Source organism: Pseudophryne corroboree, chromosome 2 (genome assembly GCF_028390025.1).
Source record: "Pseudophryne corroboree isolate aPseCor3 chromosome 2, aPseCor3.hap2, whole genome shotgun sequence".
In the NCBI taxonomy this organism is placed as follows: domain Eukaryota; kingdom Metazoa; phylum Chordata; class Amphibia; order Anura; family Myobatrachidae; genus Pseudophryne; species Pseudophryne corroboree.
The window spans coordinates 140,191,703-140,215,881 of record NC_086445.1 but is presented as its reverse complement, the minus strand read 5'-3'; the positions used below and the strand labels follow the sequence as shown (position 1 = coordinate 140,215,881).

The 24,179-nt window shown below is 45.5% G+C and overlaps 1 protein-coding gene across 2 annotated transcripts in view; it reads right to left on the bottom strand.

Annotated features, from left to right (window-relative positions):
• The window catches only part of B3GLCT (beta 3-glucosyltransferase), a 1,170,551-nt gene that overhangs the window by 125,865 nt on the left and 1,020,507 nt on the right, over positions 1–24,179 (bottom strand). For both annotated transcript variants that reach the window (XM_063951761.1, XM_063951762.1), the window contains exon 10: positions 3,437–3,506. In XM_063951761.1, the coding sequence (XP_063807831.1) occupies positions 3,437–3,506 (70 nt within the window). The remainder of the gene's footprint in view (positions 1–3,436; positions 3,507–24,179) is intronic.

Genomic DNA, 24,179 nt, shown 5'->3' with positions numbered 1-24,179 from the left:
TCTTATGCCGAGGACGCTCGGCTATGACCAGCCCACCGGAGAGGTATTGAGAGTTGTTCTAACCGAGGGACCTATACCCAATTGGGAAAGTATTCGTGCACCTTGTTTCTTTGTCTGTTTAATAGTGATCAATCTCACTAAGTGGAATACGGACTTTCTCCATCAAGGATACGTCCGCCATCTCAATATTAACCACAAGCTACTATCAGACATTATGAGTATACTATAATGTGACTCTTTTTTTAATATTACTTACCGGTACATATGTTTTAAACATTTTTTAATTAATAAATATTGCATTTATTTTACGTTGGCTCTCTTTACATTTATACATATTTTCCTGACATCCAGCGCAGCCGTTTGTTTTTCTTTTGTCTCTACCTCAATACCACACATAGTATTCCGGCAAGCGCAGCATTTCAGGAATTGTGACTTCTACAAGTATATCACATTTTCTATATATGCAATTTGATGTTTAGGCGCTTCTTTAGCAGTTTTGTTTGGTTTTACAGAGAGACTTAACCCCGCTTCCAGGATCAATCAATATGCTAGCAAACGCTGAGTGGATCCAAACGCTAATAGTGAACACAAACGCCCAAGTGAACACATCCGTTATCGGTGAACACAGACGCACCAGTGACACAGTCGCCTAAGCTGCGACTGGGTTAGTTAGTATCTAGCGTCTCAGACGGAAGCGGAAAATCAGTTCATGAAGGGAGACTCAGAGGAAACTGGTCATGCACCGGGAGGAGGAGCAACCAGGGAGCGTCTTTCTACCCACTGCTGACATCAACCCCAGGGATTGCAGCCTCATACTAACCCCTGCAGCCTATGATCCCTGAGGCCTACCAACTGTTCGGTAGTCTCCATCCCGAAAACAGTGTGGCTGTGTCTCGCGTCTCCCCCGCTAAGCCGAACCGACGCCTTACTTTCTCCCCGTGCTCCAGCCACAGCCTGGTAACTTCTGCTGGACTTACTAGTACATCCTACACAGATGCCTGCCGAAACAGCACTGTACACGTGGGTAAGCGTTGTCGTGACCTGGCGGGGAGTTGTTGAAGCAACTCTTTCTAAGGTACGTAAAAGACACTTTTTAGAAAGATCACTCAAAAAGAAGAAGACTATAAAAATAAAATAATAAAAAGCTTATGGCTGCTAAACACCAGCAGCCCATTGACCATGGTCCGGTTCCTGCCGCACCAAAAGAAAAACTGCACTGCATTAGCTAGGCGAGGATATAGGAGACTGGCCCATTGCATTCTGGGAGCCCGAAAGCTTTGATTGTTTGGTGCCATTCGGCTGACGCTACCTTATATCCCAATGTTTATCCTGTGGATAATCTGTGGACCCTGCAGGAGAAATATAGGTTTGTGATTTTTTTTTATGGTGGTATGCTGTGCATGTTATTGTCAATGTTTACCATATGTCCCCAGCTGCACTGTTGGTCCCGGCGGCCAGAGAGAGGGACTGGGCACGACAACCAGCTACACGTATAAAGCGGTGAGACATCTTCGGCCCTTTACTATAAAATAACTGACCACCATTGCGTTGCGACTATATCCATCTGAGAGTCTCCACTGCTGGAACTTCAATCTGCTAAATCACAGCATACACCATTCCAGCATTTAACTGGAAATCCCTGTTGGAAACCCATATTTAGTCCACCAGCTTTTATATGACTTTTGCAGCCTATTGGAAATTCTTATAAGTCAGATGCTGGGGTAGAGGAATCAGTAGCAGTAAAAAAGAAGTAATAATGGCACTGTATAGGTAATTGGTAAGGCGTCTTCTGGAATACTGTGTCCAGTTCTGAAGACCATAACTCCCCAAGGGTATAAATATATTATAGTACATTATAGTGTGTAAAAAGAAAGGCAACTAAAATGGTGCATGGTTTACATATATATATTAAAAAAAAAAACTTTCCCAGAAAGACTAAAAGATCTTAACATGTATAGTCAGAAGCAGAGAAGGGATAGGGGGGACATGACAGAAACTTTTCAAATATACCAAGGGCTTTAACAAGGCACAAACATTCTTCAAAGGAAGAGACAAAACGGAACACAAGGACATGCACTTTTTTAACTGGAGGTAGGTGCAGAAGGTTCAAGGGAAATTTAAGGAAAAATTACTTCAGAGAAAGGGTAGAAGATAAGTGGAATAGCCTTCTGTCAGAGGTGGTAAAGGATAAGACAGTATAGCAATTTAAACATACATGGGATATCAATATCCTTATAAAGAACTAAGGTTCAAATAGGGTTAAAGTCACCAAAAGTTTAAAAAAGGGGCAGAGTAAATGGGCCAAGTGGTACTTATCTGGCGTCAAATGCTATGTTCTATGAGATTTGGGAGAATGGTATACTCTTCTGCTAGTCAGGGAGATTCTCCCGAACATTCCAATAGAGTAGCCAAGCATAATGTAGGGGCATGAGTGGAGTCTGTATGGCATTTGAGGAGATACGGGGGGCATATATGGAGAACCGTGGCATTTATAAGTATATGGGGAAAACTGAAATGCATATACTGTAGTAAGGTCTGTCTGGCATGTGAGCAGATATGAAAGGCATGTAGGAAGGACTGAGTGGCATGCCAGGGTATGTAGGAATATCTGAAGTTTTGGAGTACATGTTGATCTGAGGACATGAGGTGGGGTGTTTTATATAACATTTGGGTCTTATTGCTTGTGAGGTTATTTTGCAATAAGTGGGGAAGTCTGAGTGGCAGGTGCTGAAACTTTGGAACAAGTGCTGAGAATGTAGGAGCATTTTGGGGATGTAATAAATTCTTAAAGTTGTGTGGCTTTTCTTAAGGTTTGAGAGCTGCACATGAAACTCTTAATGTATGTCAGAGTGCCCAACACAGGTACAGTATAGTCTGACTGTTACATATGCAACATATTATGCATAAATAGTCATATCACATATGAATATTTCTTTTTATGGTATTGTCTGTGTAATACTACAAAAATCTTAAGGGCCCTACACATTTAACGATCAGCCGCCGAGCTGCCAAACGGCGGATACGGCCGGCAGGCGACCCGGCGGCGAAGGGGCAGTAACGGGGGAGTGAAGTTCCTTCACTCCCCCCGTCACCCGGCTCCATAGAAGTGCAGGCAAAATTGGACAAGATCGTCCATATTGGCCTGCATGCACAGCCGATGGGTCACAAGCGATGAACGAGTGCAGGGCCACGCATCGTTCATCGCTTGTGCCTCCACACTGAAAGATATGAACGGTATCTCGTTCATTAATGAACGAGATCATTCATATCTTTCAGTCAGATCGACCAGTGTGTAGGGCCTGTAAGAAAAAAAATTCAGTTTTAATATGAAGGTCAGGTAATTCTTCAATAAAACAAAATCATAAAGCAATGTTTAAAATGTAACCTGCAAAGAATCAACAATACACAACATACTGTACCATATAAGGAAACATACTTCTATCTTTGTGAAACTTTCTGCATGTTTTTACAGCCACAAATATATCCCTGGCCTTCACTGGTTGCCCCTAAAACAAAGAAAAATAAGTTAGCGTTAATACATATTAAAATTAACTTTTAAGTGCAAACTATAGAAGGGAATAACGTTACAAATGTAATAACTTACGATTACGTAAATAACTTACAGTTGTAATGGAAAGTAATGCAAGTAAATAATGAAAATACTAATACATTTTAGCTGATATCTTTTACTGAATTTACTTGCTACTATTAAAATCTGTACTAGTACAAAATAAAAAAATAAAAAATAAATCTGTTTAAATTAATATACGCTTCACGCATTAACTTATCAAAGTGCATTAAATGGAATACATGGATTTCCTTATTTCCAACAAATAAACAGTACACAAATTACAAAAATGTCAATTATTACATAAAGAGATACTAAGCAAACACAACTTTAAAGTTTGTTAGACAAAAAGGGAACTGCACTAGAATTGTAATTTGTGTTAAGCAGAGCAAACCATAAATTACATGTAACTATATTTAAAACATGGATGGATGTTACTGCCATTTTGTGTTTTGATTTAAAAAAAAATTTGTTTGAAAACACGAATGATTATAATTAAAAAGTATACTCACCCTCTAAAATATGTTTTTATTGGTGCAAATATGGCTAATCCCCAACCCCGCAAACCCTAACCCTGTCTCTCCAGCCTAACTCTCCCCCCACAGCCTAAACTTAACCTCCCCCTAAATACATTAGTGCCTGACCTCATAAAAAAAAAAAGAGAAAAGCGCTACAGGGATGCATTCTGAGCTTATAAAGGACACTTACTATCCCTGTCGTACCTTATTTTATTTATTTATTATTTATTAACAGTTTCTTATATAGCGCAGCAAATTCCTTTGCGCTTTACAATTTGAAATAACAATAACAAAATGGGTGATAACAAACAGTCATAGAGGTAGGAAGGCCCTGCTCGCAAGCTTACAATCTATAGGGAAATAGGCATGTGTACATAAGGAAAGGTGCTATCTATTGCATAGAATGAGAAGACATGTGAGGATATGTGTGGACTGTACAGAGTGGATGCAATTTGATAGGAAGGTTTATGAAAGTTATGTGGGCGGTTCTGGAATTTGGTATGCTTGCCTGAAAAGGTGAGTTTTCAGGGAACGCTTGAAGGTTTGGAGACTAGAGGAGAGTCTTATTGTGCGTGGTAGGGCATTCCACAGAGTGGGTGCAGCCCGATGAAAGTCCTGCAATCGTGAGTGGAAGCGAGTAATGAGTGTGGATGAGAGACGCAGGTCTTATGAAGAGCGAAGAGGTCGGGTTGGGAGATATTTTGAGATAAGCAAAGTGATGTACGTTGGTGTAGTTTGGTTAATGGCCTTGTGTGTGAGTAAAAGTATTTTATATTGAATGCGGTAGAGTACAGGTAACCAATGGAGGGACTGACAGAGTGGATCTGCAGACGATGAACGTCTAGCGAGGAAGATAAGCCTCGCCGCTGCATTCAGAATGGATTGTAGTGGTGAGAGTCTCGTTTTGGGAAGACCAGTTAGGAGACTATTGCAATAATCAATGCGGGAGATAATGAGAGCCTGGATTAGAGTTTTAGCAGTGTCTTGTGTAAGGTATGGTCGTATTTTGGATATGTTTTTTTAGATGCATGTAACATGATCTTGAGACAGATTGAATGTGGGGAACAAAGGACAGATCAGAGTCAAGGATGACACTTAGGCAGCGAGCTTGTGGGGTAGGGTAGATAGTCGAGTTTTCAACAGTGATAGAGATATCAGGTTGGTACCTACTATTGGCCGGTGGAAATATAATTAACTCTGTCTTTGAAATATTCAGTTTGAGGTGGCGAGATGTCATCCAGGATGAAATGGCAGAAAGGCATTCAGTGACACGGTCCAGTACAGATAGGGACAAGTCAGGTGAGGATAGGTAGATTTGAGTATCATCTGCATACAGATGATACTGAAAACCAAAAGAGCTGATTAGTTTACCAAGAGATGAGGTATAGATAGAGAAAAGCAGAGGACCCAAGACCCTTCTTTAACAAGTTGTTTCTTCAGTGATAAACTCTTACATAAAGGGTCTTGCGTTTTAAATTTAAGATAGTTGCATTAAATACGTATGTGTGTACAGAAGTTCATTGCATATTTGTCTATTTTATAACTGTCCGCTCCTGGATATCCCAAGGGACTCTCAGATGGTAGATGTGTCAGGCTTTCAAGAATCATATCAACGTGACCCTGCACCACACTGCAATACACAGCAAATAACATGATTCAATGTGAATTGCATCATCAGGTCATGGGTCTTTCCTTTTCACTGGTGGTTGTACCCCAGTGACATGCGGTGAGGTCATTAGAGAGCAGGGGCAGGACGTGACCAAATCCAGGTGGTGTGGTAACACCCAATAAAAAAAAACATAGGATTTTAATTACCTACTGGTAAATCCTTTTCTTGTAGTCCGGAGAGGATACTGGGGTCCATTTAGTACCATGGGGTATAGACGGATCCAATAGGAGCCATGGGCACTTTAAGAGTTTGATAGTGTGGGCTGGTTCCTCCCTCTATGCCCCTCCTACCAGACTCCGTCTAGGAAACTGTGCCCGAGGAAACGGACATACTTTGAGAGAAGGATAGAAAGGATAGTGGTGAGATTCCAAACAAGCACACACAAACTAGAGGAAAGCCAAGATAGCCAAACTTTAAACCAGGAACAGCAACAGCTGAACCAACAATACTTAACCAAGTAACAGCACAGGAATAACAAAGCACTAGGCGGGCGTCCAGTATCCTCTACGGACTACGATTAAAGGATTTACCAATAGGTAACTAAAATCCCATTTTCTCATACGTCCTAGAGGATACTGGGGTCCATTTAGTACCATGGAGATGTACCAAAGCTCCGAAACCGAGCTGTAAAGCCGAGACACCACGGGCAGCCGCCCAGGAAGAACCCACCGACCTGGTAGAGCAGACCTGTGCAGATTTTGGAACCGGCAAACCTGCCGTAGCATAAGCATGCTGGATAGTAAGCCTGATTCAGCGAGCAATAGACTGCTTTGAAGCAGGACACACAATTTTATTGGGATCATATAACACAAACAGCGAGTCCGATTTTCTGTAACGAGCTGTCCGCTTCACATAGATTTTCAAAGCCCTCACAACATCCAGGGACTTTGCAGTAGTAGAGGTGTCGGTAACCACCGGGACCACAACAGGTTGGTTGATATGAAACGCAGACACCACCTTTGGAAGAAATTGCTGACGAGTTCTGAGTTCAGCTCTATCGTTATGAAAATCAAATAGGGACTCTTGTGAGACAACGCCCCCAATTCCGACACACGTCTTGCTGAAGCCAAGGCCAACAGTGTGATGGTCTTCCACGTAAGAAACTTTACATCAACCTCTTGCAAAGGCTCAAACCATTCAGCTTGTAGAAACTGCAACACCACGTTGAGATCCCAAGGTGCCGTGGGGGGCACAAAGGGCGGTTGGATGTGCAGAACACCTTTTAAGAACATCTGAACCTCAGGGAGGGAAGCCAACTGTTTCTGGAAGAAAATGGATATGTCCGAAATCTGGACTTTTATGGAACCCAGGCGTAGGCTCACATCCACACCTGACTGCAGAAAAAGCAGAAAACGTCCAAGTTGAAATTCCACCATAGGAAATTTCATGTTTTCACACCAAGAGACATATTTTTTCCAAATCCGGTGGTAATGTTTAGACGTTACCCCCTTACTGGCTTGGATCAAGGTTGATTGAAACCCTGTCCGGGATCCCTTTACAGGCTAGAATTTAACACTCATCTTCCATGCCGTCAAACGTAGCTGTGGTAAGTCTTGATAGACGAACGGCCCCTGTTGTAAAAGATCCTCATGAAGAGGTAGAGGCCACGGATCCTCTAAGAGCATCTTCAGTAGATCTGCGTCCCAGGCCCTTCTTGGCCAGTCAGGAGCAATGAGAATTGCTTGAACTTTTTCCTTTTTTTTTCTTTTGAGAATTCTTGGACTCAATGGTAGTGGTGGAAACACGTACACCATCTGGTAGACCCATGGAGTCACCAAAGCCTCCACCGCCACTGCCTGTGGGTCTCTCGACCGGAACAATACTGCCTGAGCTTCTAGTTGAGACGAGAGGCCATCATGTCGATCTGTGCAATTCTCCACCGACGTGTCAAGCACCTGAACACCTCCAGGTGAAGGCCCCACTACCCTGGGTGGAGGTCGTATCTGCTGAGGAAGTCTGCTTCCCAGTTGTCTACTGCAGGAATAAAGATTGCTGACAGTACCACAATGTGTCTTTCTGCCCAGAGGAAAATCCTTGTTACCTCTGATATTACTGCTCTGCTCTTCGTTCCGTCCTGTCGGTTTATGTACTATACCGCCGACACATTGTCTGACTGAACCTGAATGGCGTGATCTTGAAGAAGATGTGATGCCTGTAGAAGGGCGTTGTATATGGCCCTTAGTTCCAGAATGTTGATTGGAAGAATGGTTTCCTGACTTGACCATTTTCCTTGGAACGGTTTCCCTTGGATGACTGCTCCCCAACCTCTGAGGCTTGCGTCTGTGGTTAGCAGAATCCAATTTCGAATCCCGAACCTTCGGCCCTCAGTCAAGTGAGAAATCTGAAGCCACCACAGAAGAGACATTGAAAACAGACGTATCCTCTGGTGCATGTGAAGATGCGATCCGGACCACTTGTCCAACAGATCCAGCTGGAAGGACCTTGCGTGAAACCTTCCGTACTGCAGTGCCTTGTAAGAGGCAACCATCTTTCCCAGAAGGTGAATACATAGATGCACCTTTATCCGGGTTGGTTTTAGAACATCCCGCACCATCGAGCGGATTACCAATGCCTTTTCCAATGGAAGGAATACCTTCTGTGCCTCCGTATCCAGTTTCATCCCCAGGAACAGAAGCCTCCGTGTTGGTTCCAGGTGAGATTTTGGCAGGTTCAGAATCGACCCATGATCCTAGAGTAGTCGAGTTGAGAGGGCACTGTTGTCCAACAACCTCTCCCTGGATGGTGCTTTAATCAGCAGATCGTCCAGGTACGGTATTATGTTCACTCCTTGTTTGCGGAGGAGAAACCTCATCTCTGCCATTACCTTGATGAATACCCTCGGTGCCGTAGAGAGGCCAAATGGCAGGGCCTGGAACTGGTATTGACAGTCTTGTAATGCAAACCATAGATAAGCCTGATGAGGTGGCCAAATCGGAATTTGAAGGTACGCATCCTTGATACCCAGAGACACCAAGAATTCCCCCTCCTCCAGACCTGAGATCACCGCTCTCAGGGACTCCATCTTGAACTTGAACACCCTTAAGTACGGGTTCAACGACTTGAGGTTTAAAATGGGCCTTACCGAACAGTCCGGTTTCGGTACCACAAACAGGTTGAAATAATAACCCTGGTTTTGCAGCTGAAGTGGAACTGGAACAATGACCTGAGTCCGTACCAGTTTTTGAATTGCTTCTTGTAAAGTCATACTTGCGACTTGAGAAGCTGGTAAGCCTGATTTGAAGAATCTGTGAGGTGGGAGTTCCTGAAACTCCAGTCTGTAGCCCAAGGGGATAAGATCTTTGACCCAGGGATCCTGGCATGATGTTGCCCATCTGTGACTGAAATATCTTAATCGGGCACCCACCTGCCTGTCTTCCAGGCAGTGCGGTCCACCGTCATGCTGACAGCTTAGAGGAAGCAGAACCGGAGTTCTGTTCCTGTGAACCTGCAGTTGGTTGTTTTGTGGGTTTACCTCTATTGCCTTTGAAGGCCGTAGAAGAACCTTTGGTTTTATTTTTAAATTTGGCTGTCCGAAAAGGACTGCAGAGTTGGAGCAGAGTAGGTTATCCTAGCTGGGGGGGCTGCGGAAGGAAGGTATGTAGACATACCCACCGTAGCCTTGGAAATCCACGTATACAGTTCAGCTCCAAACAGGGCCTCACCTGTAAATGGTAGGTTTTCCACACCTTTCCTGGAATCTGCATCGGCAGTCCACTGGCATAGTCATAGGCCCCTGCGTGCTGACACTGCCATGGTGCGTGCATTAAGCAAGCCTATTTCTTTTATGGCCTCTACCATAAAATTTGCAGAGTCCTGTAAAACTATCTCCCCCCTGGATTAGGAATCTAACTCGTCAATTAGATTACCTGACCATTTAGCAATGGCCCTAGTGATCCATGCACAAGCAATAATGGGTTTCTAGGCCACCCCAGCAGCTGTGTACAGGGATTTGAGAGTGTTCTCAATTTTGCGCTCAGACGTGTCCTTTAAGGAGGCTGCCCCAGGGACAGGTAAGAATATCTTACGTGACAACCTAGATACCGATGCGTCAACAATCGGTGGGTTTACCTATTTTTTCTATCATCCTGAGGAAAAGGGAAGGATGCGAGTAATCTCTTAGGGATAGGAAACTTTTTATCAGGATTAACCCAGGTTTCTTCAGACAGAGAATTCAACAATTTTGATGCAGGAAAAGTAGCAGAGGATTTCTTTGTTACATTAAAATAAGACACCTCATCCTCCTCTGTCACCTTATCAGGAATTTGCAGAATGTCTCTAATAGCTTCTATCAGACCCTGTTCCCCCTGCGACAGAGCTGCATCTCTCCCCCCCCCCTCACCCCCACTGAGTCCACCTCACCCTCCTCATGTCGTCATCAGTGTCAGTCTGCAGGATCTGGCCCAGTGTACGCTTTTGTGGACAAATGGTAGGGGTCTGAGACGCTGGTATGGGAACTGAATCTCTATTCATCAGGTCATCCACAGACTGTCTTAAGTATTGCGTCTCTTTCTCATTCTGGGATAATTTATTAGAAATATTCGAGATCATCCCTTTTAGAGAATCTAAACATGCTGGTTCGGATCCACTAGCCTGAGAATGTGTACTATCCTGAGTACATTGTAGTGATCCCCCTGGGGAAGAAAAACACTCTGCTGTGCATGAAATACACTCCTTAGACATTGTAATGTGAAAGTATACACACACACACACACACACACACACACACACACAAACACACACACACGGGAAGGGTTAAGTACAGTTAATCCACACTGAGCCTTTTCTAGGGAGAGACAGAGTATGATGGAGCCAGCCACACAGCGCCCTTCTTGCTAAAGCTTAAGCGACCCAGCTAGGCTTAAGTGCTTAAGTTTTAGCAAGAAGGGCGCTGTTAAGTACCCTTAACAGAAATTTATCAGAACTCTTATATACTGCCCTTCCCCTTGTTATGTCCCCCTGGTACTGCTGAGGTAATCTGGAGTCCTTGTGGAGGAGCTGCGCTTCTCTGCCAGTCTGTTCAGTGAGAGCTGCAGAAAGAAAATGGCGCTGGTGAGCCGCTGGATCGCTCATAGTGAAGCCAAGCCCCCTTAATGGCGCGCGGTCTTCCCGTTTTTTTATACTGGCTGAGGTGATATGGTTTGATTTACAATGAGTTAGAACCCCTGTAAGCTGTATGCCAGTGCGGGTATTGTTAGTTGTGGCCTCAGCTCGCCCCACACAGCAGAACACACATACACACTGCATGTCTCTGAAGCCTGGAGCCGCAGCTTGTCTGTCAGCACTGCGCTCCTACCCTCATGCCGCCATTTCAGTCAGCGACCCGCTACCCGGGACGCCAGCTACCTACTCACCACTCTTCTTACTTCTGGCTTTGTTAGGGGTGGCGGAGTGCTGCGGGAATGTACCTTCGCTGTGGTGGGGCTTGCGAATGGTTCCCTCAGGAGCTCAGTGTCCTGTCAGCAGGGAACGGGACCATTAACCCTTCAAGAGGTTGGGCCGTTCCCCCCTTAAGTCCCACAAAGCAGGCAGGCTGGTGCCACCCAGGCCTGCCTGAAAATAACAAATATGAAAATAAATGCAGAAAACTCTTCAGGAGCTTCCTTCAGCGTGACCGGCTCCTCCAAGCACATTTTCTAAGCTAAGTCTGGTAGGAGGAGCATAGAGGGAGGAGCCAGCCCACACTATCAAATTCCTAAAGTGCCCATGGCTCCTAGTGGACACGTCTATACCCCATGGTACTAAATGGACCCCAGTATCCTCTAGAACTTATGAGAAATACAGAAAAATACTTTGCGCTGCGCCATGCGCTGCTAAGGGGGAGCAAAACTCCTCAGCAACTCACCCAGGCCCACGGCACCATGCTGGTTTCTTTTATCAGCTCTACAAAGGGAGACAAAGTCCCCCACTCAGAAACTTATACCCCTTTCAGACTGACCGAGCCAGGTCACACCCAGGAATGTGTTCCGGGACGCATCCCGGGATTAACCCCTTTCAGACTGCACTTAGACCTGGGATCGACCCGGGACAGCCCCATTCACACTGATACCGGGAAATCCCTGCAAATGCATATGTATGTCATTAGAAATGTACATTTTTCTGGCCAGCCCCATTCTTTTTACGGTTGTTGTTATGCACCTTCAAGAACTGCTTCTTTAGAGTCTTCCTTTTATTTACAACTTGCTGTTGTGTACGTATAACGCCTCTTGCTTCAAGCAGCTTTGCAGTATTTTTATAAATGACTGCATCCTTCACTGTGCCTGTGATCTGTTTTTTTAATCTCCTCCTCACCCCTTATGCTGAGCAGCTCTTTCACATCCTGATCTGTCCAGGTCGCCATGACTGTCTCCTCCGCTTCCTGAACGCTTCCCCGGGCTCTGGATGGGTGGTCTTCAGTATGCTGACTGACGGGATCCCGGCGCACAGTATACCGGCGCCGGGATCCCGACAGCCGGCATACCGACACTTATTCTCCCTCGCGGGGGTCTACGACCCCCCTGGAGGGAGAATAAAATAGCGTGGCGAGCGCAGCAAGCCCGCAAGGGGCTCATTTGCGCTTGCCACACTGTCGGTAAGCCGGCGGTCGGGCTCCCGGCGCCGGTATGCTGGTCGCCGGGAGCCCGACCGTCGGCATATCGTAGTGAACCCCTCTGGATAATGACATTATCTTTTCTGAGCCCGGGGAAGCTCCAATGAGAGGCCTTTTAACAGTCCCGGGTACTGAACACCGGGTAGAGCCCATTCACACTACACTGCATCCCGGGACGATCCCGGATTCAACCCTGGTCGAGACCTGGGATGAAATCCCGTGACGCTCGTCCCGGGATATTGTTCCTGTACCCTTTCACACTAAGCAATTTCCCGGGTTGATGCGCGTTCATGTGCAATAACATGGGAAAGTTTTGTCAGTCTGAAAGGGCTACAACCTAGGCCTTCGTTGGGCCCTTCCATCAATACCAGGCAAATAGTATCCCAACCACCCACCCTCGGAGCCACTGGACCCGAGAGGCAGGTCTACTCTCCAAAGAGTATTGTACTTTGTGCCATTTGCAAATGTTCATATTACAAAAGTCTGGTAAGATGCATGAATCTAAACCACCATTGTCTTTATATAATAGTAATTTTTTTACAATAATGTTACATACTCCTTCAAGGTTTGTATGCTGCCCTTGCAATGTTGCCCTTTATTGTCTTGGGAAAGGATGTTCACTCAAAGGAGCGATTATCAGCGGACTGCGCATTTGCCAAGGTTCCTATACGATGCTGCTTAACAGGAAGGGATCATTTGAGGGAGGTAATGGGGAGTGGTGGCAAAAACATAGTCGTTTCACAGCTGTTTTTGTTGCGTGTATCTGCCTTCACCTGGTGCTGCAAAACTCTGTGGCAGCCCTTTTGGCTCAAGGTGAAAGTGACTCTGTGCAAGTCGCTGATTTGGGATGCAGCAAAATGGCCTCAGATCATCCGGCCTCCTTCACCACGTCTGACAAATGGTATCACAGAAATCTGATTAGTAAAAGCATTGCCCTTTTACATTTTCAGCTTAAACCCGCTGTATAGGACGCTGAAGCAACATACTACACACATTCCCTACACACAGTCAATACGAAGAAACACAACCTTACGAGAGATGAATATCATGCACTTTGTAACCTGGTGTCATACAGTATACTGATAATCGTTTGATCAGCTGATAAGGGCAGAGCGCTAATGTTACAAAATGTACCTTAGTATAAGGAAGAAATTCTTCGACAGTTGTCTGATGAGGGGTTTATTGCTTTTTAACATCTGATCCCATGATTAATTTTTCTAAGAAACTTTCTGTTATACTACAGTAGGCGGTGGCTAGTGATGTTATGTAACGCTCAAACTCTATGTCAGGCTTTGATTCCCTCTCATCCGATAGCACCACTATTTTATATCCTTCCTCCTCGACGGGCAATTATTGCAGCACACGATTCCCTTTTTCTGCCGGTGTCTGTATATTTAGACGCCCTATTGCAGCCGTGTATTGTAAACCATCCTAAGTACTTTATTTATTGTACACAACTTCTCTACTGAATAAAAGTAAACTAGAAGCATTACCAGGTATTACAGCTGGTTCTTTTTGTGTAGCACTGACAAATCAAGTTTATACATTATTATTCTTAACAGTGCTGGTTTGCATGCTGTCCGCTTATTTATTGAAGATAACCCATTATACACTGGTCCCAATGTAGGGTTGGTAGTGAAATTGTTGAATTTGGTTCTTACTCATAACTTTTTATTTTTTTATGATGACAGATTTTAAGTGCAAGTGTCAAGCTGTGCTATGGGGTCCAGTGTATCCCCATCGGTATCCGGTTGATAGATAGACAGTGTCTAGTTAGACAGTCAATAGATAGTCACCATATGTTAGACAGACATTAGGTCGACAGGGTCAAAAGATCGACATGAAAATAGTACAGTACAAAGGGTCGACAGGGTCAAGAGGTCGACATGAAAATGGTCGACAAAAAAAAAAGATAGACAAATGTTTTTTTTTTAAATTTAACATGTTTTTGAACTATTTCATACCTTCTCTATCCATGTTAGCATAGAGTTGGTTATAAACCTTGTGGCGAGCGCAGTGAGCCACCGAGCCCGAAGCGTGGCGAGCGCAGCGAGCCCCGCGAGGGTATGCCTTTCTACAATTGGGTGTCCCAGATGACAAAACTATCCACACAAACCAGAAAAATGCAAAAAACATGGTGTCTACCTTTTTTTGTCGACCATTTCATGTCGACCTTTTGACCCTGTCGACCTTTTGTACTGCCTACCTTTTTTATGTCAACCTTTTGACCCTGTCGACCTAATGTCTGTCTAACATATGGTGTCTATCTATTGACTGTCTAACTAGACACTGTCTATCTTTTATACCACACCCTCCCCATCGTATGCAAGCACCTGTATATTTGTAGCAGGACAGGACATTTTTTCTCTAAACCTGAGCTATCTTAGAAATATTTTTTATTCTAGATCAGTGGTTTCCAAACTTTTCTGAATCATGGCGCCCTAGAATATCAGAATATTTTTCATGGCACCCCTAGGCCAAAAATTTCTTATTGAGAAATTTAGACAGAAATATTACATTAAGTAGATTGCGTTTATATGTCATCCTTAGGGTCAGTTGTATGGTGAGGAACAAGATTTGCTTCTGTTTGGCCACATATTTTATGACTGACAGCCACCAGCACTGGTTTTGACTATTATATTGACCATGAATAATTTGAATTGGTCCTGGACCACCAACCCAGGGCACCCCTGCAAATGTCCCGAGGCACCCCAGGGAGCCACGGCACACAGTTTGGGAACCTCTGTTCTAGATATATTGATACCTTGTCAGTTGGACAATGGATTTTGCATATTTTGTCACCATGGTTCCCAGTGGTACATACTGTATATGCTAAGTACCATCGTCCGGGATTCTGTTTTCTGGCATGATATTATAGGGCTTCTTGATGGTTTTTGGATAAGATTTGTTGTACACTTGTCTGTCTTGGGTGTTTTTTTTTACCTATATTTATGTGACCATCAGATGTGCGATAAGAATATTTTGCAGCCATTTGCATAGTGATTATTAATGAGTTATATTATGTACATATTGCATGTTTTTGATCTAGTGCCATTTTTTTTTTATTTTTTATCCTTTATTAGTGGAACCATCAGCTTTTTTTCTCTAAAGCAATTTATATCTATATTTTATCTGTGCAGGGTAAATACTGGCTGCTTTTGCATGTAGTCCACAAATGTTAGACGCCTTTAGCTTTACAAATCTAAATAAACACTGTATTTTCCGACTACTGTAATCATGGTTATTCCAGGTTAACCTTTTCTTTCTAACAATATGTAAAAAAAAAAAAATAGTAAGTGCGGAAGTTCAAAGGCAAATATGTTGTGTAAGTTCTAAATTACTACAGATCTGGGACAGAATCCAAGATTAAAATAATGAAAAACATTTTTTAAATTTATTTTACACATTTAACATCTGAATGTAATAAATGCATCTGGAAATTTTCTAATAATCCTAATACTAAGAAGGATGTACAATTTAAATAAACTGAAATTGTTACGATTACGATTAAGTTACTTTGGAATGTCATTAATTTCAGTCGCGGAAAAAAAAAAAAAAGAAACTTTAAATTTAATTTGCAATAATAAGTCTGCAAAATGATGCAGAATATATCCATTCACGTGAAAAATCTATTGAAATATTGAAACTGACTTTTCAAATGAAACACAAAAGGCATCCATAAAGGGAAACAGACTAAAGATGGAACATACTTACAATAGAAAAAAATAAATATTAAAAGCATTAAAAAATGTAACAAACAAACGGGTTGCCTACAAGCCTCTGAGATGTGATTTACTATAAATTGGAATGACAATGTTGATTATTCCATACAAACTAAAAATCCTTTCCCAAGACCTTGCAGGCCATTTCCCATGCAACATTGCAAGGGCCGCAAATTGAACCCTTGCATTAGTATTATAATAAGAATTTACTCACCGGTAATTCTATTTCTCGTAGTCCGTAGTGGATGCTGGGTACTCCGTAAGGACCATGGGGTATAGACGGGCTCCGCAGGAGACTGGGCATTCTTAAAAGAAAGATTAGGTACTATATCTGGTGTGCACTGGCTCCTCCCTCTATGCCCCTCCTCCAGACCTCAGTTAGGGAAACTGTGCCCGGAAGAGCTGACATTACTAGGAAAGGATTTGGAATCCAGGGTAAGACTCATACCAGCCACACCAATCACACTGTACAACTCGTGATAACTATACCCAGTTAACAGTATGAACAATAACTGAGCCTCTCTCAACAGATGGCTCATAACAATAACCCTTTAGTTAAGCAATAACTATATACATGTATTACAGAGAGTCCGCACTTGGGACGGGCGCCCAGCATCCACTACGGACTACGAGAAATAGAATTACCGGTGAGTAAATTCTTATTTTCTGACGTCCTAGTGGATGCTGGGTACTCCGTAAGGACCATGGGGATTATACCAAAGCTCCCAAACGGGCGGGAGAGTGCGGATGACTCTGCAGCACCGAATGAGCAAACTCAAGGTCCTCCTCAGCCAGGGTATCAAACTTGTAGAATTTTGCAAAAGTGTTTGAACCCGACCAAGTAGCAGCTCGGCAAAGTTGTAAAGCCGAGACCCCTCGGGCAGCCGCCCAAGAAGAGCCCACCTTCCTCGTGGAATGGGCTTTTACTGATTTAGGATGCGGAAGTCCAGCCGCAGAATGTGCAAGCTGAATGGTGCTACAGATCCAGCGAGCAATAGTCTGCTTTGAAGCAGGAGCACCCAGCTTGTTGGGTGCATGCAGGATAAATCGCGAGTCAGTTTTTCTGGCTCTCCTGGAAACATAAAGTTTCAGGGCCCGGACTACGTCCAGCAACTTGGAATCCTCCAAGTCCCTAGTAGCCGCAGGCACCACAATAGGTTGGTTCAAATGAAACGATGATACCACCTTAGGGAGAAATTGGGGACGAGTCCTCCATTCTGCCCTTTCCATATGGAAGATCAGATATGGGCTTTTACATAACAAAGCCGCCAATTCTGACACACGCCTAGTCCAAGCTAAGGCCAAAAGCATGACCACTTTCCACGTGAGATATTTTAGCTCCACGGTCTTAAGTGGATCAAACCAGTGGGATTTTAGGAATCCAACACACGTTAAGATCCCAAGGTGCCACAGGAGGCACAAAAGGGGCTGAATATGCAGCACCCCTGTAACAACGTCCGAACTTCAGGCAGTGAAGCCAGTTCTTTTTGAGAGAAAAAGGGATAGGGCCGAAATCTTGGCCTTTATGGATCCTAATTTTAGGCCCATAGTCACTCCTGACTGTAGGAAGTGCAGGAATCGACCCCCCTGGAATTCCTCTGTAGGGCCTTCCCGGCCACACACCAAGCAACCTATTTTCGCCATATACAGTGAAAAAGTCTTGCTGTCACGTCTTTCCTAGCCTTTATCAGCGTAGGAATAACTGCATCCGGAATGCCCTTTTCCGCTAGGATCCGGCGTTCAACCGCCATGCCGTCCAACGCAGCCGCGGTAAGTCTTGGATCAGACAGGGTCCCTGTCTCCCTGACTGAGAGGCAGAGGCCATGGGTCCTCTGAGAGCATTTCTTGCAGTTCCGGGTACCGAGTCCTTCTTGGCCAATCCGGAGCAAAGAATATTGTTCACACTCCTCCGTTTATTACAATTCTCAGCCCTTGGGTCTGAGAGGAAGAGGAGGGAATATATAGACCGACTGGAACACCCACGGTGTTACTAGTGCGACCACAGCTATCGCCTGAGAGTCCCTTGACCCAGCGTAAAACCTTTTTTCTCTTTTTATTGAGGTGGGACGCCATGTAGTCCACCTGAGGCAGTTTCCATCAATTTGCAAAACTGCGTGAAGACTTCCTGATGAAGTCACCACTTTCCCGGGTGGAGGTCGTGTCCACTCCCGGAATGAACACTGCTGACAGTGCGCTTACTTGATTCTCCGCCCAGCGAAGAATTCTGGTGGCTTCTACCCTCGCCACCCTGCTCCTTGTGCCGCCCTGGCGGTTTACATGAGCCCCTGCGGTCTGACTGGATCAGAACCGGTTGGTCGCGAAGCAGGAACTCCGCTTGACTTAGGGCGTTGTATATGGCCCTTAGTTCCAGGATATTGATGTGAAGGCAAGTCTGTTGGCTTGACCACAAACCTTGGAATTTTCTTCCCTGTGTAACTGCCCCCCACCCTCGGAGGCTTGCATCCGTGGTCACCAGGACCCAGTCCTGAATGCCGAATCTGCGGCCCTCGAGAAGGTGAGCACTCCGCAGCCATCACAGGAGAGACACCCTGGCCCTGGGGGATAGGGTGATTAACCGATGCATCTGAAGATGTGATCCGGACCACTTGTCCAGTAAGTTCCATTGTCCTTGCATGGAACCAGCAGAAGGGGATGGCCTCGTATGATGCCATCATCCTTCCCAGGACTCGAGTGCAGTGATGCACTGACACCTGTTTTGGTTTTCAATTGATTCCTGACCAGTGTCATGAGCTCCTGAGCTCTCTCTATCGGGAGATAAACCCTCTTCTGGTCTGTGTCTAGGATCATGCCTAGGCGAGGCAGATGAGCTGTAGGAACCAACTGCGACTTCGAAATATATAGAATCCAGTCGTGTTGCCGTTTCACTACCAGAGAAGGTGATACGCTGTCCAGCAACTGCTCTCTTGATCTCGCTTTTATGAGGAGATCATCCAAGTATGTGATAATAGTGACACCTTGCTTCCGCAGGAGCACCATCATATCCGCTATTACCTTGGTGAAATTGGTAATGACAATCCCGTACCGCAATTCTGAGGTACGCCTGATGAGGTGGATAAATGGGGACACGAAGGTATGCATCCCTTATGTCCCGATTCATTTAAGGCATGCAATGACCGCTCTTAGCGATTCCATCTTGAACCTAAACCTTTTCAGGTATATGTTCAGGGATTTTAATTCAATATGGGTCTAACCGAACCGTCTGGTTTCGGGATTATAACATGGTCGAATAATAACACCCTCTTGTTGAAGGAGGGGACCCTTGACCACCACCTGTTGAAGATACAATTTACGAATTGCAGTTAACACTGGCTCCCTCTCTTGGGGGGAAGCCCGCCGGGTCCTCGGTGAGGGGGCATCTTCTCACAGTCCAGCCTGTATCCCTGCGATACAATTTATATTGCCCAGGGATCTAACAGGGAGTGAACCCACTTGTGGCTGAACTTACGAAGGCGTGTCCCCACCAGGCCTAGCTCCGCCTATGGAGCCCCAGCGACATGCGGTGGATTTTTGTAGAGGCCGGGGAGGACTTCTGTTCCTGGGGACTAGCTGTGTTGTACAGCTTCTTTCCTCTGCCCCCGGCTCTGACAAGAAAGGACGCACCTCAGACTTTCTTGTTTCTTTATTCGAAAAGCTGCATTTAATAATGTCGTGCTTTCCTAGGCTGTGCAGGAATATAAGGCAAAATATCAGAATTACCAGCTATAACTGTGGATACCAGGCCCGAGAACCTTTCTCCACACAATCCTCAGCCTTCCATATGCCTCTTAGGTCGGCATCATCTGTCCAATGTATATTCTACAGGACACGTCAAGCAGAAATCGACATAGCTTTTGTCTCTAGGACCCAGTATACTCCTGTCCCTTTGGGCATGCTTTATAATTATATATCTATCACTTAAGACAGCATATTAAAATATTTATATGCATACTAGGGTCTCAATCTCTGCTGATAAGGTACCTGTCCACGCTGCCACAGCGCTATAAACCCATGCCGACACAATCGCCGGTCTGGGTAGTATACTAGAATGTGCACGCTATCTGCAGGATCCCTGAGAATAGCTAGTGCAAACAGGACACCCAAGGGGAAGATTCTCAACACATCCTATCCCTAGTGGGGAAAGGATACAGCCTGAGAATTCTCTTGTGGGAAGCTGCCGTCTCTTGTCTGGAGATTCCCGCTCTTTTTCCTCATGAGAGGAGGGAAATTTACCTCCGCATCCTTCCCCTTAACATGTGTACTCTCGTGTAAGGGACAGATGAGTCATCAGTGATATGCAAATCATCTTTTATTCCAATAATCATATATTGAATATCTTTTAGCCCTCTTGGCTGTAACTTTGCATTATCGTAGTCGACAGTGGAGTTAAACTCCGTGTCGATACTTTGTTATTTTGGATAGTGAACATAGAGAGACTCTGAAGGACTCTGTGACATAGGGACAGACCAGGGTAGATTTCCTTTCTGTTCCCTAACCTTTTGTGCAATAATTTTACCTCAGCACCTACACATATCCAAACAGGTGTCGGCGTTGTTGACGGAGACACCCTCCCACACACTTATCCGCTCTATCACCTCCTTAGAGGAGCCTTTTACCTCAGACATGTCGACACACGCGTACCGACACACCACACACACACACACACACACACACACACAGGGGATGCTCTATTTGAAGACAGTTCCCCCACCAGGCCCTTTGGAGAGACAGAGAGAGAGTATGCCAGCACACACCACAGCGCTATATAATACAGGGATGTACACTATACTGGGTGATTTTTCCCCTATAGCAGCTTATATACACAGTTTTGTGCCTAAATTTATGTGCCCCCCCTCTCTTTTTTACCCTTTGTGTACCAGGATATTGCCGGGGAGAGCCTGGGGAGCTTCCTTCCAGCTGAGCTGTGAAGAGAAAATGGCGCCGGTGTGCTGAGGAAGAAGGCTCGGCCCCCTCAGCGGCGGGCTTCTGTCCTTTTATGTACTTTAATGGCGGGGGTTAATGCACATATACAGTTTATCAGACTGTATTATATGCTTTTCGCCAAGTAAGGTAATCTAATTGCTGCCCAGGGCGCCCCCCCCCAGCGCCCTGCACCCATCAGTGACCGGAGTGTGTGGTGTGCTAAGGGAGCAATGGCGCACAGCTGCAGTGCTGTGCGCTACCTTAATGAAGACCGGAGTCTTCAGCCGCCGATTTTCAACTTCTCTTCGTTCTTCTGGCTCTGCAAGGGGGACGGCGGCGCGGCTCCGGACGACAGAGGACTGGGCCTGTGTTCGATCCCTCTGGAGCTAATGGTGTCCAGTAGCCTTAGAAGCCCAAGCTAGCTGCAAGCAGGTAGATTCGCTTCTCTCCCCTCAGTCCCACATAGCAGTGAGTCTGTTGCCAGCAGATCTCACTGAAAATAAAAAACCTAACAAATACTTTCTTTTCTAGGAAGCATCCAGTTCTGGCCGGGCACAGATACTAACTGAGGTCTGGAGGAGGGGCATAGAGGGAGGAGCCAGTGCACACCAGATATAGTACCTAATCTTTCTTTTAAGAGTGCCCAGTCTCCTGCGGAGCCCGTCTATACCCCATGGTCCTTACGGAGTACCCAGCATCCACTAGGACGTCAGAGAAAAACATTTATTTGTAAAACAACGTTAAATTACACACCGATGTCCATTTAGAAGGTCAAATGACATAAACCAGCATGAAACCGAAGACTGCCCTGTCCATATGAGCTACCGATCTACAGTCAGTTGTTACGTATGGTAGCAGAATAACAACCAGTGAAGATACGTCTTAATGCATATACATACAGGCAGTGAGGATGGGAGTGTATTGCATGACCGGCAGTCAGGAGATGCCGGAATGCCAGTGGGGGGTGAGTGCAACAACCCCCTTACGGGCTCGCTGCGCTCGCCACGCTGCAAGCTCAGTTCTATTCCCGCAGTATGGGTGTCGTAGACACCCACGAGTGGGAATAGCCCCTGTTGGTTGGCATGCCGACCATCAGGATTGTGAGGGTGCTATGGGCAAAGAGCCGTAGACCATTACTCTTCCTCCTCCATGTTTGGCAGGAAGTGTCACAAGGGTTTATTTACTAAAAACATTGGCCTTTTACATTTTCACCTTAAACATGCTAGGAAGAAAGGGCTTGTAAAAGTAAATAAACTCCACACATTGAGCAACTATTTTTTGAAGTCATCATTTCTAATTCTTGTTGACACGGCCTGTCCACCTTGCAGCAGCTGTGTGTGAGGGGAGTAGGAGCACAGCACGCGTCTCTCCAGCCCATAAGTCCGGTCTCCTGTGGCGGCGTGTATCTCAAATCAGGCGGTCCGTTAGCAAATCAGAGCTCGCGCACCAGCAGCAGCGGATCCGGATTGGCTGACGGACCGAGAGCTTTAATTGGCTCACGAACAAGTGCCTGATTAGAGATAACCACTGCCACCGGAGATCAGACTGAGGGGTAGGAGAAGCGCGTGCTGCGCACTCCTCACACGCAGCAGCAGATCCTGATAGGAGGCAGCGGTGGTGAGCAGCATTACTGGTGGCATATATGTATCTGGCACTGTGGGGGCAGTATGTGTATATGGCACTGTGGGGGAATATGTGTATCTGACACTGTAGGGGCATATGTGAATCTGGCACTTTGTAGTGGCATGTGTGTATATGGCACTATTGGGGGTATATGTGTATCTGGCACTGCACTACTGGGGGCATATGTGTATCTGGCACTGCACTACTGGGCGCATATATTTAGGGCATATGTGTATGTGGCACTATTGGCGGCATATGTGTATCAGGCACTACTGGAGGCATATGTGTATCTGGCACTGAACTACTGGAGGCATGTGTGTATCTGGCACTGCACTACTGGAGGCATGTGCGTATCTGGCACTATTGGGGGCATGTGTGTATTTGGCACTGCACTACTGGGGGCCATATGTGTTTCTGGCACTGCACTACTGGGGGCATATGTGTATCTGGCACTGCACTACTGGATGCATATGTGTATCTGGCACTATTGGTAGCATATGTGTATCATGCCCCATGTGACATGTGGCCACACCAAGTTTACAAAGTACCACTAAAAAATATTTTCTACTTGCACCACTGAGCATGACTGAGGTACAGGCAGTGCACACCACCGCCTAACAATTCTGTAAATTGTGGGGATAGCCTCGGAGATCAGACTGAGGGGTAGGAGAAGCGCATGCTGTGCACTCCTCTTCTCACACGCAGCAGCAGATCCTGACAGGAGGCAGCGGCGGTGAGCAGCATTACTGGTGGCATATATGTATCTGGCACTGTGGGGGCAGTATGTGTATATGGCACTGTGGGGGAATGTGTGTATCTGGCACTGTAGGGGCATATGTGAATCTGGCACTTTGTGGTGGCATGTGTGTATATGGCACTATTGGGGGCATACGTGTATCTGGCACTGCACTACTGGGGGCATGTGTATTTGGCACTATTGGGGCATATGTTTATCTTGCACTACTGGGGGCATATGTGTATCTGGCACAGCACTACTGGGGGCATATGTGTATCTGCCACTATTGGGGCATATATGTATCTATTACTGCACTACTGGGGGCATATGTGTATCTGGCACTGTTGGGGGCATCTGTGTATCTGGCACTGCTCTACTTGAGGCATATGTGTATCTGGTACTATTGGGGACAGGTGTATCTGGCACTGCACTACTGGTGGCATATGTGTATCTGGTACAGCACTACTGGGGGCATATGTGTATCTGGCACTGCACTACTGGGGGAATATGTGTATCTGATACTGCACTACTGGGGGCATTTGTGTATCTGGCTGTACTGGGGGCATGTGTGTATCTGGCTGTACTGGGGGCATATGTGTATCTGGCACTGCACTACTGGGGGCATGTGTGTATCTGGCACTGCACTACTGGGGGCATATGTGTATCTGATACTGCATTACTGGGGGCATTTGTGTATCTGGCTGTACTGGGGGCATATGTGTATCTGGCTGTACTGGGGGCATATGTGTATCTGGCACTGCACTACTGGATGCATGTGTGTATCTGGCACTATTGGTAGCATATGTGTATCATGCCCCATGTGACATGTGGCCACAC